Below are 14305 nucleotides of genomic sequence, written 5' to 3'. Positions count from 1 at the left end.
CCGGAGCAGGGAAGCAGAGCTTGGAGCCTCTGAAAAAACTGCTGATATTTTCCTGCCTTGCGGGTCCCTCCCAGCAGGAAATTGGGCATTGTATTGGGAGCGCCAAGTTTTCCGGACAAATCCCGCCGGGATCCGTGCCCCGCTCCACCGTGGGCTGGGAGCTCTCACCTTGGCCATGGAACAATGCCCTGGCTTCTCAAAGCAGCTCCAAGAAAATCTTGGGATGGGGTTTAAGGCTGAGTTTAAGACAGGGATTTGATCCCTAAACTCTGTTAATTCAGCCTCTGTTATAATGAAGCAAATCCAAAGGGAGCTGCAAGTCCTGCCTCAGCAGTGACTTCTAGCCAGAATCCAGTCTGGGAATCTGGGAAGATCTGAGGGACATTTCCCTGGGTCACTGAGACCTGTCCCAACACCAGAGGGGCTGGGAGCACATTTGGGATTGAATCCCAGCCATTTCCCAGCTTCCTAGATCTCTCCCAGCTCAGCAACTCCAAATATCCTGGGGTCAGGAGCAGGGATTGATTCCCACATAAACCACCAGCATGGAGCAAAGGCCATCTCATTCCAGGAAAACCTGAGATCCTGGCAATGGTGCAAAAAGGGCAGGATTTACTTCTTCCCAGAGCCCAAGCAAGAAATTAAAACCTTGCTTGACTTTTCCCAGAAATTGTAGAGCTTGTTTTGTTTTCCCCCTTTCCCAAACTTCCCAATTCCTTAACAGTTGATTTGTCCTGGTTCCTGCTTTTGGGATCCCATTTTTCCAAGCCCTCCATCAGTTTTCCAGCAGAGTTGATAGGAGATTATTCCTCAATCCCATTAAAAAGTAGGGAGGCACCTCCAGATCCCCCCAGCAGCCTCTGGATGAAGAGCCAGCAGCTCCTGCCTTCCTCCCATTGAATTCCCAAGCAGCCCCATTTCCTTGGATAAATAGGAGGGGGAAGAGGGAAAAGAGTTAAACCAAACAAAACCAAAGGGAAGAAAATTTGGAGCAACACGGAAAAGGAAAAGCAGCTTGGAATTGATCTAGAAATCCCACCAAGCTTTGCTGGGAATCTTTTCCATGAAAAGAAAGGATTTTGGTGTTTTCCCCAATCCAAACCATAGAATTGGTGCACCAACAGCTGGGAACAGCACAGGGCTTTTCTCCCCTCCTGTTTTTCATGGATTTTCAATCCATCTGTTCCACACAAATTGTGGGAACTAAGGTGAAACCTGCCTGGGCTTGAAGAGGGTGAAATGGGATTCTTTAGGAATTCTGTCATTCCAGCAGCCCCCAGAAGGCCGTGGGACACTTCTGATCCTGCCACAGGAATTTTCCCATGGGAATTTCAAGCTCACACATCCCAGTGGACTCCAATGCTCAGCCTTGGAGATGGAGCAGGGATCCCAGCTTGGGATTTAGGAAGCACCTTGTAGGGCTTGTGTTCAAACCACTCAAATTCTTTGTTCCTGGATTCTCCCAAGGATCTGGAAGGGAAGGAAATAGTCTGGGATAGCTTTCCCAAGAACCACATGAGTCCCATCTCAGTTTTTCCTCCAAAATTCCAACTTTGGAATGTGCCAACAGCATTTTTAAGCTTAAGTTGCCTTGGGGCTCCAAGGGCAGGGATGGTGCAGTTTTCAAGGATTTCTCTACATCCAAAGGGGATGGAATCTTGGGATCTTCAAGGCAAAACCCAAAGTATCAGCAATTCCAGGGGAATATTTCCTTCTTTTGGCCCAGGTGGGAACAGGAATTTTATTCCCACTTAAATCCAGTTAAACTGAACACACAGGAAGATGGAAAAGAAGGATTCCAGGATTTTTAGGGATTTGGGAAGTGGATCAGAGCGGGATCTGGCTCTGCAGGGCAAAGAATGCCCAAGAATTCCTGGCACTGGGATCTGCATCATCCCACACCCCTAGTCGGAAAACAGCAGCATCCAAGACCTGAATCCCATGGGATACAAGCTAAAAACAGGGAATGGTATTGTGCTGAACTTGAGATGCAACTTTTGGAGTGGAAACAGAGCTTCCCTGGATTCAGTATGTCGGGAATGAAGCCTGGCCCAGTTTTTCCTACTTTAAGTGGGACTTCTAGCTGAACCCTGGGCCTTGGAAAACAAATCCATCAAAAAGTGGGAATGGGCTCTGTCCTGGGTTGCAGTGTAGGATGTACACAAAGTATTTATTCTATCACCATCTTCATGAGCTGTTGAAACCAGGTGGGCTAGTGTTTTCCCAAGCCCCTGCCTTTGGGGTGTCTTCTGCTAATGGCCCATTAACGCCTGGCCCATGACTCACAGGGAACTCCCTCCAGAAGTTATCTCTGTTTAATGGGCCATCAAGGACCCACTTCACATTCATCATCCCATTGTGAGATGCTCTGCCCAGGGGGAGGAGCCAAGCATTCTCACCTGGATATAAGCTGGTATGTGGGACAGTGCAAGTAGCACTTATCCACTGGATTCCCAGAGGAGCAGAGCTACCAGACCTTTCTACAGGATCACTGCTTCAGGAAGAGCACCTCACCTGGACTGCTTCCACCATCCTGCTCAGGTTGTATTCTGACTCTGTCAGTGATCCTTTGTGTTATTGCATTTATTTTATTTTATTTTTACCTTTTTACCTTTCTTCTTATTAAATTATATCTCTGACTTGGAGCCTCTCATTCGTTTTGCTTTTCAAACCACAACAGGCTCCCTCTTTTCTTTTGCTCCCCTTGGCTTTGTGTTTATATTTGGATATGGGATGAGGTTTCTATGGAATAATGTTTCCTAAGGGTAATTCCTTATTGATCTTGGGTTCAGCTGGATTTGGTGGGAATAAAGTTCCGGCAGCACTTCTCAGCTGACTCCCCACACATCCCAAGCTCCCTGGAAAAACCTGGAGCAGCTCCATGCAAAAAGATGGATACATGATCAAATCCCACTTCCCTGCCTGTGGAATTGCTCCCAATCCAAAGCATCTGATTCCTTGTGGAAGCACATCACAAAAGTAATGGAATCCCAGAAATTCCTTCTCAATTTGCAAAGGAATGGGAAAAAGGAGGGTGGGAATAGGCAACTGAGAATCTCACTCTATTCCTGATTGGAAAAGATACCCAGAGTCAGTATCCAATGGGTAAACAAATCAAGCCAGGATAATCTTTCAATCCAACAATAAAAATTCCAGTGGGAATATCCCATTTTTCTCACCTCCCAGCCACAAACTCCATCAGCAGAAAGGAAAACAGATGATTCTTCCCTCAGGATTCTCCTCCTATCCCTGGAATCACAAGTGCTGCCCCATTCCCGGGGCAAATCCAAGGCCATGCCAGAGTCTGTCCCTCCTCCTCCTCTTCCTCCTCCTCCTTTCCAAGGAGGAAGATTTGTGAGATAGAACTGAAAAAGCTGGAAAAGTGTCCATTGTGGGAAGCAGGAATGGTGACGCTGCTGGTGGGAGCAATCCCGGCTTTGCTGGCATCAGCTCCCACTGGGAATGACCACAATGTTTTCATGGGCTTCAAGCCGTTTTCTTGCCAAATTTTTTTTAAGGAGTATTTGAATTTTTGGCTTCTTTCCCTTCTGAATTTTGGGATCTCCCCTTGTATGGGGAGAGGGGCTTGGGTGGCCACATCCTGACGTGGGGGGCTCTGGATTTCCCAGTGGATGCTAATATTTATAATTCAGTTTTTTTAAATTGAATTTGTTCTGTGACATGATACAGCAAAGGGATCCCACATTCCAAACGGAATAATCTGTGGGGAGGAGATTCTGGGAAGATCAGGAGAACAATAATCCCAGGCTGGATTGAGTTGGAAATGACCTTAAAATCCATCTCATTCCAACCCTGGAAGCTGGGCAGAGGAGGAGCCGCTCATCCCTTTGGAGAATCCCACCCTGCTTTTCCTTCCAGTTGTTGCCGCCCTGCCCGGGCAACACGCGGCGCTTGCCGAGCCTCGGGAATGTTTCCAGCTCTGCCTTTCCTTTCACGTTCCAGAGCCACCTCCTTCCCAGGATTTTGCACATCAGAGGGAAAACCGATTAGGCGTAGCTGGGCTGGGACAGCGTTAAAAAAACGGGAGGAAAATGGGAAAACAGGGAACAATCCAGCTGGAGGTGTTGGAAACTCTGGGATTGTGCCAGGGCTGAGTCATTCCGGGCCCTCCCAGCCCCTCTGGCCGGGAATGACATTTGGGAATGGCAGCAAATCCCGACTGGCTCAGCGCAAGGTGGAGCTGGAGCAGCCGGAGCGAGTCCAGATTCCGCTTTAACCCCATCTCTGGTTTTTGCTGCTTGCGGGAAATTGGGAAGGACTGGAAATCTGGATTGTGCCACAAATGTGCGAATTCCGAGAGGAGGGGGAGGGAAAACAGTCAGAGAATTCTGTGGGATATCCAAACAGCCTCCAAGGTGGGGGAAAAAAAATCAATATTTAATAACAGAGCCAAGCACTTCCCTGACTCTCCTCCGGGGAAAAAAACCCTCAAAACCAAACAACCAAACCCCCCCCGCTCCAAAAAAAAACACAAAAAAACAAAAAAAACCCCAAACAAACAAAAAAAAACAAACAAAAAACAAAAAACAAAAACAAAAACAAAAAACAACAAAAAAAACCAAAACAAACAAAAAAAAACACAAAAAAAAAAAAAAAAAAAAAAAAAAAAAAAAAAAACACAAAAAAAAAACCCACCAAAAAAAAAAAAACTACGGATACATCTTCCCTGACCCATGTGTGGGATGTTCTAAACATCCCAAAGAAAAATGGGATTCCCCAAATCCTCCATCCTGGATCCCAGCACCTTTTCCAGACCTGCCTGTCCCCATTCCTAGGATCACAAGGCTGGGTATTAAACTGCTTCTTTTGGGATTCTCCATCTGACACCACATGGGACTACAGGGATCACCTTAGATCTCTTGATCCTGATTTTAGGTGGAAACTGTGAATTCTGTTCCCCACAGCATGGAAAACCTGTTTTCCATGGGAAAAAAAAAATTGAGCCAGAGAGGGAAAAGAGGTGACCTTATGACTCTCTACAGCTCCCTGAAGAGTGGCTGTGCTCAGGTGGGGTCAGTCTCTTCCTCCAGGCAGCAGCTGACAGAAGGAGAGGACACAGCCTCAAGCTGCACCAAGGGAAATACAGGTTGGATATTAGCAAAATGTTTTTTATGGAAACAGTGATAAAGTACTGGAATTGTCTGCCTGGGGCGGTGGTGGAGTTGCCATCCTTAGATGTGTTTAAAAAAAGATTGGATGTGGCACTCAGTCCATGGTTTAGTTGAGGTTAGGGTTGGGTTGGACTTGATGATCTTGAAGGTCTCTTCCAACCTAGTGATTTTGTGATTCTGTGAAAAAAGAAGGAATCAACTCCTCATGGATCCCCTCGAATACTTCCTTCCCATGGTAATTCCATGTTTATCCAGGCAGCATCTGCCTCTGGATGCACTCATTATTACTATTAATATTACTATTACTATTATCATCATTATTAATTTATTCCTTAATTATTCCACCAGGAAAACCAATCCTGCCACCTAATGAGATGAGCTAAAAGTGGGAATTCCCAGCTAAATCTTAATTTATGCCCCCCAAAAAGCTCACAAATATCCAAAAGATGTTCCCTCTTGCCTCCAGCTTCCCACAAGGAACAGATGCACAAATCCCAGTAAAAATCACAAAGGAATTCCCTATCCTTTGGGAATTCTCTATTTTCTTTGTATTTTGGGGTGGAAATTTTCCCAATTTTCCTTTCCTTAGGCAATTCCTGCTTGAGGAAGTGAGTTGGAATTCCCTCAGGAACAGAAGGAGCCACCAAATTCCCTGATGGCTCATCCTGGATGACCAGGAAATTTGGGAATAAGAGGGAATTGTGCGGAGCTGCGGCATTTCCCCCACTCTGGCTGCTCTGAGCTCCAAATCCCAGTGCAGCCTCTCTGGATGGGTTGGATTGTTTAGAGAAATACTGGAGTTTATTTGTGTGTGGACTCTCCAGGTGTCCTGATGACATTCCAACATTAATATCCTCAAATCTCTTGTTGGAATGAAAAGCAGGGAATTTGAGTTGGGATTTAATGTCTGGCCTCTCCTTCACCTTCCCCCCTGCTATTCCAAAACTCCCCCAGAAATATCCCTTGGAGAATATCCTGATGGGAGGAGGGATTCATCTGCATGGAAGCCTCTATTTTAATTCCTGTTTTTCCTAAATTGGCACCATCTGGAAGAGAGGTTGTTGCCACCCCACATTCCCACCCCAGACCACCCAGGACAATCCAGTCACAATTGCAAGGCTCCGAACACATGGAAAAATTCAAGAATAATAAAAAAAACCCTTGGATAACAAAGGAAGAGAGAAAACAACCCTTGGAGTGAGGATTTTCTCCAGGGTGATTGTCCTGTTCCCAGTGCGATCTGAGGAGCTTTTCCTTCTTGGATGTCCTGGGTTGCAGTGTAGGATGTACACAAAGTATTAATTCTATCACCATCTTCATGAACTGTTCAAACCAGGTGGACTAGTGTTTTCCCAAGCCCCCTGCTTTTTCTGCTAATGGCCCATTAACGCCTTTGGGGTGTTTTCTGCTAATGACTTTTGGGGTGTCTCCTGCTAATGACCCATGACTCACAGGGAACTCCCTCTAGGGGTTATCTCTGTTAATGGGCCATCAAAGACCCATTTCACACTTCTCATGCTATTGTGAGATGCTCTGCCCAGGGGGAGGAGCCAAGCATTCTCACCTGGATATAAGCTGGTATGTGGGACAGTGCAAGTAGCACTTATCCACTGGATTCCCAGAGGAGCAGAGCTACCAGACCTTTCTACAGGATTACTGCTTCAGGAAGAGCACCTCACCTGGACTGCTTCCATCATCCTGCTCAGGCTGTATTCTGACTCTGTCAGTGATCCTTTGTGTTATTGTATTTATTTTATTTTATTTTTACCTTTTTACCTTTCTTCTTATTAAATTATATCTCTGACTTGGAGCCTCTCATTCATTTTGCTTTCAAACCACAACATTGGATGGAAGGCTTCCAGAGCCATGATTCCAAATTTTCCAGCTGCTATCCAGACTAATACTACAGCTGTGCTCCAGTCCTTTCCACACTTCCAGGAGGAAAGAGTTTGGGAAGAGCTCCCCACTTCTGTCCTGAAGAAATTTCAAACCACAGATCTGCTGGGGGCCAGTGAGATTTCTCCTCTCTGGAATACCAGCAATCATTTCCAAACAGAAATGGAACTCCTGGCTCTAAATACAAAGTGGGCTGGAAAAACAGGACAAAACTCAGGGATTGTGTCCTGACTTGACATCCAGCAAAATCCTTGGAGCTGTTCAAAACACCTGGAGCAGCTCCCTCCCACCTGGAAGAGATCTCATGAAGCTCCTGGAATTTTGTCTTGGATTTTATCTGGAGAGATACAGAATTCCTGGATTTGCTCCAGGTTGTTTTGAACATCCCCTCTCCTGGAAGTTGCTCCAATGCTGAAAAAAATGTGGACAATAAAAGTGGATAAAGGGAGGGAAGGATGGAAAATGCCAGCCTGGAATCTGAACTCCAAGGAACACCTTCCCTGCTTCCATAAAAAGGAGAGAGATGCCTAGAAGGAATAGGGTATTTGGGATGGGAACTGCTCCTTCCTTCCCTCTTTTCCATCTAGGTGGGTGTTCAGCCACTCCATGAAAAAAAATCATGGAATGGTTTCAGTTGGAATGGATCTTAGTTCCTCATTTCATTCCATAGGCAGGGACACTTCCCACTATCCCAGGGTGCTCCAAGCTGGCCTTGGACACCTTCAGGCATCCAGAGCTTCTCTGGGAATCTGTGCCAGGGCCTCCCCACCTTCCCAGGGAAGGATTTATTCCCAATATTCGATCTAAGCCTGCTCGCTAGCAGAGGGAAGCCATTCTCCTTCTCCTGTCACTCCATCCCTTGGGAATAATCTCTCCATTTTCCTCCTTGGCTCCTTCAGCTCCTGGAATGCCACAATTAGATCATCCTGAAACTTCTCTTTGCCAGGCTGAGCCATCCCAATTCTCCCAGTTTTTCCTCCTGGCAGAGCTGCTCCATCCCTCTGATTATCCTGGTGCCTCCTCTGGATTTGCTCCAACAGCTCCACATCCTTTCTGTGCTGGGAGCCAGACCTGGATGCAGAATTCCAGGTGGGATTTCTCTGGAGCAGAGGAGAAGGGATGTGAAAACCTAAACAAAGCAATTCCTTTTCCTGGCGCCTGGAATTCTCTTCCCATTAATTCCTGCTACTCTACATTGCCCAAATTCCCAAAAATTCATGTAACCGGAGCTCCTCCATTCCAAGTGCCTTCCCAGAGCTTGCCAAGGTCCTTGGGATGTCTCCAGAGGGAGCCGTGTTCCTCCAATTCTTTTCCTGCGCAGGTGTCCCCTCCTCCAGCTTCATTGTCCCTCCTCCCAATCCTGGGATTTGCCGCTGATGACGTCACACATTCCACGCCCTTTTCCTTCTTTAACCTCAGAGTGATATTTTTTAACCAATTACTTCATTTTCAGCAATTCCCAATTTTTTATTTCCTTTAATTAATCATATTTGGTATTCCCTTCAGTGGGAATTCCTCTCTCCAGGAGATCCCTGGGACGGAAGTGCTATGGAAAATGGGGGGGTTATGGATCTGTTCAGCCAAGGGGAGGTTGGGAAGAAAATCCTTTTAAAGTTCTGAGCCAGGACTTCGATTTTCAATGGGAACATCCAAGAAAATTTAAGGAGTGTGGAACATTCAATAAAAATCAAAACAGCACCAAAAATTCCCAAATATATTCCTACATAAGCTTGGAACATGAAGATCTCCCTAAAAGTGATGGGAGGCAGCTTTCCTATACATGAAACTTGGAAACAGGGATATCCCAATTTTTATTTTTATTTTACTTAAAGTAAAATACAGCCACTGGAAAAGGCTTTCAGCTTTATTTTTGCAAGTATTCCATGAATATTCCATGAATATTTTGAACAAGAAATTCTTCCCTGGGGCAGGATTTGTGATTGAACATCCTACACATCCTAATAAAGAACATTCCCGCCAAATTCCTTGATTATCCTGGAGTGGCTTTTAATATTTAAATTATATTTAAATATTTTGGGATTTTCCCCAGTTTGGAAATATCCAGAGGAGCTGTAGTTAAAAATTCCCAGATTTTGTCCAGGAAAACTTGGTTGGATAAAAAAAGGCCAGGTTAGGTTGTGGAAAGAAGTTGTTGGTTGGAAAATTGTGGAATCAGCCGGGCGGACAAACCATGATCCATGTTTTTCCAACAGCGGAGCCATGTTCTGGGCTGGCAGGAGGGAATTGCTTCTGTGCTCAGCTCTCTTATTCCAAGTCCAAAACAATTCCCACCATTCCTGGAATTCTGGATAAATCCAATTAAAAACAGCATCCAGGTAGGCTTTCTCCCTCCCAGCTTTTTTTGGGAAGTTGTTGTCCCACAATGCTCTAGTTTGGCAGCATTGGCTGTGGATCCCTGAACCTTCACTCAGATGGGAGATTCCAGACGGTATCTCAACAAATCTTTCCCAGGAATGCTGTGCATGAGCAGGTCTGGGAATAATCCAGAGTTTTTATTGGGATTTTTGGCTGCTTTTTTTATTTAGAAGGGAAGTGAAGGAGGAGATTTCTGTTTTTCATTTCTCTGTTGGATCACGGCCATTCCCTCAAGAATTCCCAACCCACATAACCCAAGAAATTGGAATAGGCAGTGGATCCACGGCTGTGCCAAGCAGGAAAAAATTCCCAGAGTTAAAGCCTGAATCTGCTGCTGCCAGAGGGAAGCTCCAGGAGAAATCCTGGGAATGCAGGGAGGGAACTGGGATCAGCCCAGTTGTTACCATGGAGCATCCAGGTCTAGAACACAATCCAGTGGAATTGTCCCTGCCCTGCTCATGGATGAGTTTTTCCAGCCCAAACCTGGAATTCTGTGAGGAATTCTCATCCATGGAATGCAAGGACAGCGCTGCTCGGTATGTCACCAGAGCCCGGCCAAGCTTGGCTCCATCCTGGTATTCCCAGGACCTTCCCACGACCCAGCTCCTATTTCAGGGCTCTTCCATCTATTTAAAGAAAGAGAAAAATGTGCTGAAATCTTCGCGCGTGCGCTGGAGAGGCCGCGCCGAATATTCCCTTATTTTTAGAGGCTGAAATCCACGGATCCCACGGCTTTTCAGCCGCGATGTTTTCCTTCCCCTTTTAGCAACACGTGCCTGAAAACTCACGGCCCCTATTAGGGTTTGGAAAACTCAGCTGCTGCCGGAGGGAATAAATCAAATTCTTGGAGGAAAAAAAGTAAAAAGGGAGGAACACCACAAAAAAAAAAAAAAAAAAAAAAAAAAAAAAAAAAAAAAAAAAAAAAAAAAAGCAGGAATGCGTTGTGTTTTTCCCGAAACTTTAGGATGGTAGGATGGGAGTGAGGAGCCGGCGGGAAAGGGAAGCCAGGGAGCCCAACGAGGCTCCACGCTACAGGAAGCCGCGGCCTCTGGTGATAAATAGGAAAGCCGGGAGCACAGGATGTGTTTCGGGAGAGCTCGGCGGGACACCGGAATGTGACTCCGCTGGTCATTTGTCCATTTGTCCCGCGGAATGGCCACGCTCCGGCCGCTCCTGCTGCTGCTGCTGCTGCTGGCCTGGCGCTCCGGAGGGGAGGATGTGAAGGTGCTGTGTGCCGATAGCGCCTGCTACACCCTGCACCGGGATGAGAGCAGCTGGGAAAGCGCCCAGGAGCGCTGCCGGAATAACGGGGGCAACCTGGCAGCGGTGGGCAGCGCCGGCGAGGCCGCACGGCTGCGGGAGCTGCTGGCCACGGCCCGCTGGGCTGGCCCGGCCTGGCTCGGGCTGGCCCTGCCCAAGGGCCACTGCGTGCAGCCGCAGGAGCCGCTGCGAGGCTACTCATGGGTGGCCGGAGGGGAGCCGGGCAACTTCTCGCAGTGGGCATCCGAGCCGGCGGTCACCTGCCTGAGCGCCCGCTGTGTCGCCCTGCGGCCACCCGGCCCGCACGGCCCCGGCGGCTGGGCGGACCGGGCCTGCCGGAGCCCGCTCCCGGCTTTCCTCTGCAAGTTCAGCTTCCAGGGAATGTGCGGGCTCCTGCCGTTGGCCGGCCCCGGCACGGTCACCTACCAAACCCCGTTCGGGGTGCGCAGCGCCCACCTGTCCGCCGCTCCCTTCGGGACGCTGGCCGAGGTGGAGTGCGACGGCGGCCGGGGCTCGGCCTTCGCCCTCTGCAAGGGGCCGCTGGCCGGGGGTGACTTCGCCTGGCACCCGCCGGGTCCCCTGTGCCCGGTCACCTGCGGCCACCGCAACGGCGGCTGCCAGCAGCGCTGCCTGGACGGGCCCGGCGAGTCCCCGCGCTGCGCCTGCCACCCCGGCTACGTGCTGGCCGCCGACATGGCCTCCTGTGTTCCCGAGGATTCCTGCCATCCCAATCCCTGCCAGGGATCCTGCCGGACGCTGCCCGGTGGCTTCGAGTGCGGCTGCGAGCCGGGGTACGCCCTGGCTGCCGACGGCCGCGGATGCTCGGATGTGGATGAGTGCGAGTCGGGGCCGTGCCAGCACCAGTGCCACAACGTTCCCGGCGGCTTCCAGTGCCACTGCCGGCCCGGCTACCGCCCCGCGGGGCCCGCTGGCCACCACTGCCACGACGTGGACGAGTGTGCCCAGCCGCATGCGTGCCCGCAGCTCTGCATCAACATTCCCGGCTCTTTTCGGTGCGCCTGCCGGCCCGGCTTCCAGCGACAGCCGGGGGGAGATTCCTGCCTGGATGTGGATGAATGCCTGCGGGATCCATGTCCCAGTGCTTGCCGCAACTTCCTCGGCGGCTACGAGTGCCTGTGCCCACCTGGCTTCCTCCGGGACGCGGATGGGCACGGCTGCAGCCCCGGAGAGGCGATCCCAAGAGGCATCCCACAGAGCTCCAGCATCATCCCACAGAGCTCCGGCATCATCCCACAGAGCTCCAGCAGCACTCCCCAGACCTCCGGCACACCACGTACCACGCGCATCCCATGGACCACGACCATCCCGCGGACTCTGGGAATGCCCACCGCGGGATTGGGAGCCGGCTCGGACGAGCACAGCGCCGACGGCCCGCGGCTGCTGCTCTATTACATCGTGGGCAGCCTGGTGGCCATCCTGCTCCTGCTGGCGTTCGCCCTGGCGCTTGTGGCTTGTAGGAAAAGGGCGGCCAAAAAAGAGAAGCCGCCGGCCAAAAACGCGGCCGATAATTATTGCTGGGTGCCCGAGCAGCCCGAGGGCCGCGGGGAGCGCAGGTAGGAGGGGGTTAAAAATCCCAATAAAAGGGTGTGTGGGGGGGGATGCTTTGTGCCCAAAGTGAGCTCCTCTGGCTGTTTCAGTGGGATTTGCAGTCCTGCTGCTCCAAGGATTAACGGGAGGGGAGAGGGAGTGGGATGGAATTTGTCTCCTCAGCTCTGCTCCAAAACGCAAATTGAGAATGACTGGATTGTGTTCCTAAAGGGAAACTGCTCACTTGGAATTCTCCTGCAGCCCCTTGTGCACTGCTCCCCTTGCTCGTGGCTACATTCCAGCCTTGGATTTGCCTCGTTCTCTTGGAAAAGGGTTTGAAATTGGGATGGAAAAGGATTAGAAATTGGGATGTGCCTCAGCACAACTTGAACAGGCCCCCAGGCACAACCAGGGTGGGGTTTAAGGATTAGTTTTGGGGTTTTATTAAAAAATCTGTTGTCTGCAACCAGGGAAAACTGTTGAGCACAGAGCCAAGAAATGGCATAAAGGTAGGAAAAGCTGTGTTTGGAATAACCACCTCCTCATTTCCAGAGTATCCTGCCTAAATCCACTTCTAAATAGAGAAAACAATGCTCTCCTTCCCATCAGCCACATGGGAGGCTGGGCTTTTCCTGTTGGATCATTTTTTGGGGGAAGGATCCTTCCTGACTCCAAGCTGAGCATGTTTTCCCTCTTTCCCTGTGTAAGAAACACAATGGAATTGGAATATTTGCTAATTATTCTGTATAAAACCCGTAACTCCCTAAAAACTCTCTGGGCCAAGTTGTTTCCCAGATACTTCTCAAAATTCCTTGAGACTCTTCTAGCCTTTTCAGTAGGAGTTCTCCACAAAATCCTGAGAGGCACATCCATCAGCACCTCCTCCATACTCTGAAGGGCTGGAAAAGATCAGCCACAGGATTTAAAGATTCCAGCAGCTTCCTGAAGTTTTTGTTGGAATTATTTTGTCCCTGGAGCTGAATTGCTCCAGGTATGGGGAATGGAACACAAAGGAGTTTGCAGTGGGCAGTGAGCTGCATCCTGTCATTCCATGTGCTGGGGAAAACCCTTTCCTGCTTTTTTTCTTGTCTTGGGGCTCCATTGTGAGGTGCAAACAGGAAAATGGAGCTGATAGGAATGTTTTCCATGTTCTGCCTGTGTTGGGAGAAAGGGAGGCAATGCAGCAGCAGGATTCTTGGAAATGCTGCTGAACATTCCCAAATCTCAAGCCAGCAGAGCATTGGGAATAGCTGGATCAATGAAGGAAATTAATTTTCCCATGCAATTATGCTGGCTTGGGATCTGTGGGAAGTGACAGCCTGGGTTTTTTTTTTTATGGGATATAAGGCTATAAAAAACGAAAAGGAAGGATGAGGGTGGAATCAGAGCTAGAAAAAAAAACGGAGGTGTGCTGTTTATTCCCAAAAAATCACAATCCCGATTTCTGTTACAACCTCTATGTATTCCAGATGGTGGGTCTAGGGGAAGACAGGAATTTGTGAAAGGGTTTAGGTTGGATTTTCCCTAATGGAATGTTTCCTGCTGTAGCATCCTCCCTCCTGGTGCAATTTCACCTGGATCCAATCTCATGTCTCTCATTTTTCCTGTCACATCTTGTGGCCTCTTTAGGGAGTTATCTGGGGACTGGTGAATCCCACAGATCAGAGCAGGATAAATTTGGTGCCTTGTCTTCGACAGGAGATAGGATGTTCATCCTGCTCCTTGGAATTTTTTGTCATCGATGACTGTTTTGTTTTCCCAGAATGAAACTCTTGGATTTACAGGATACAGTTATTCCAACACCTCTCTCTGGATGAAATACCAAGAAAAAAAAAGTGTTTGCAGTGTGTTTTAATAAAGATATTCCTAAAAATCAATGGTCTGGTGCTCCTAATTCTTGTGTTCCCCATGGTGGCTGGGTCGTTATCCCAAATCCTTTTCTGAAGCTTATCCCATGATCTCAGCCTTTCCCAGGATTTGTGGCCCTGGGCAGGGGCCATTCCCTTCATCCCTTACGAGATCATGAGGTGGGAGCACTGGGATGGGCTGTGTTGGATCCTAAGGCCAGAAGGAAGGTCCTAAATCCATGAGGA

General features: G+C 48.9%; 1 protein-coding gene across 1 annotated transcript; it reads left to right on the top strand.

The window, feature by feature from the left end:
* Positions 1-9927: 9927 nt before the first annotated feature.
* CD93 (CD93 molecule) lies at positions 9928-14089 on the top strand. Its single transcript, XM_083858076.1, has one exon. It carries the CDS (start codon positions 10557-10559, stop codon positions 12240-12242), a length of 1686 nt encoding a protein of 561 aa, XP_083714202.1. The 5' UTR covers positions 9928-10556; the 3' UTR covers positions 12243-14089.
* The last annotated feature ends 216 nt before the right edge of the window (positions 14090-14305 follow it).

This window comes from Zosterops lateralis (genome assembly GCF_965231275.1).
Source record: "Zosterops lateralis genome assembly, chromosome: 3".
NCBI classification, from domain to species: domain Eukaryota; kingdom Metazoa; phylum Chordata; class Aves; order Passeriformes; family Zosteropidae; genus Zosterops; species Zosterops lateralis.
Note: the sequence above shows the minus strand (reverse complement) of the source record. Positions and strands in the feature narration are given on the sequence as shown.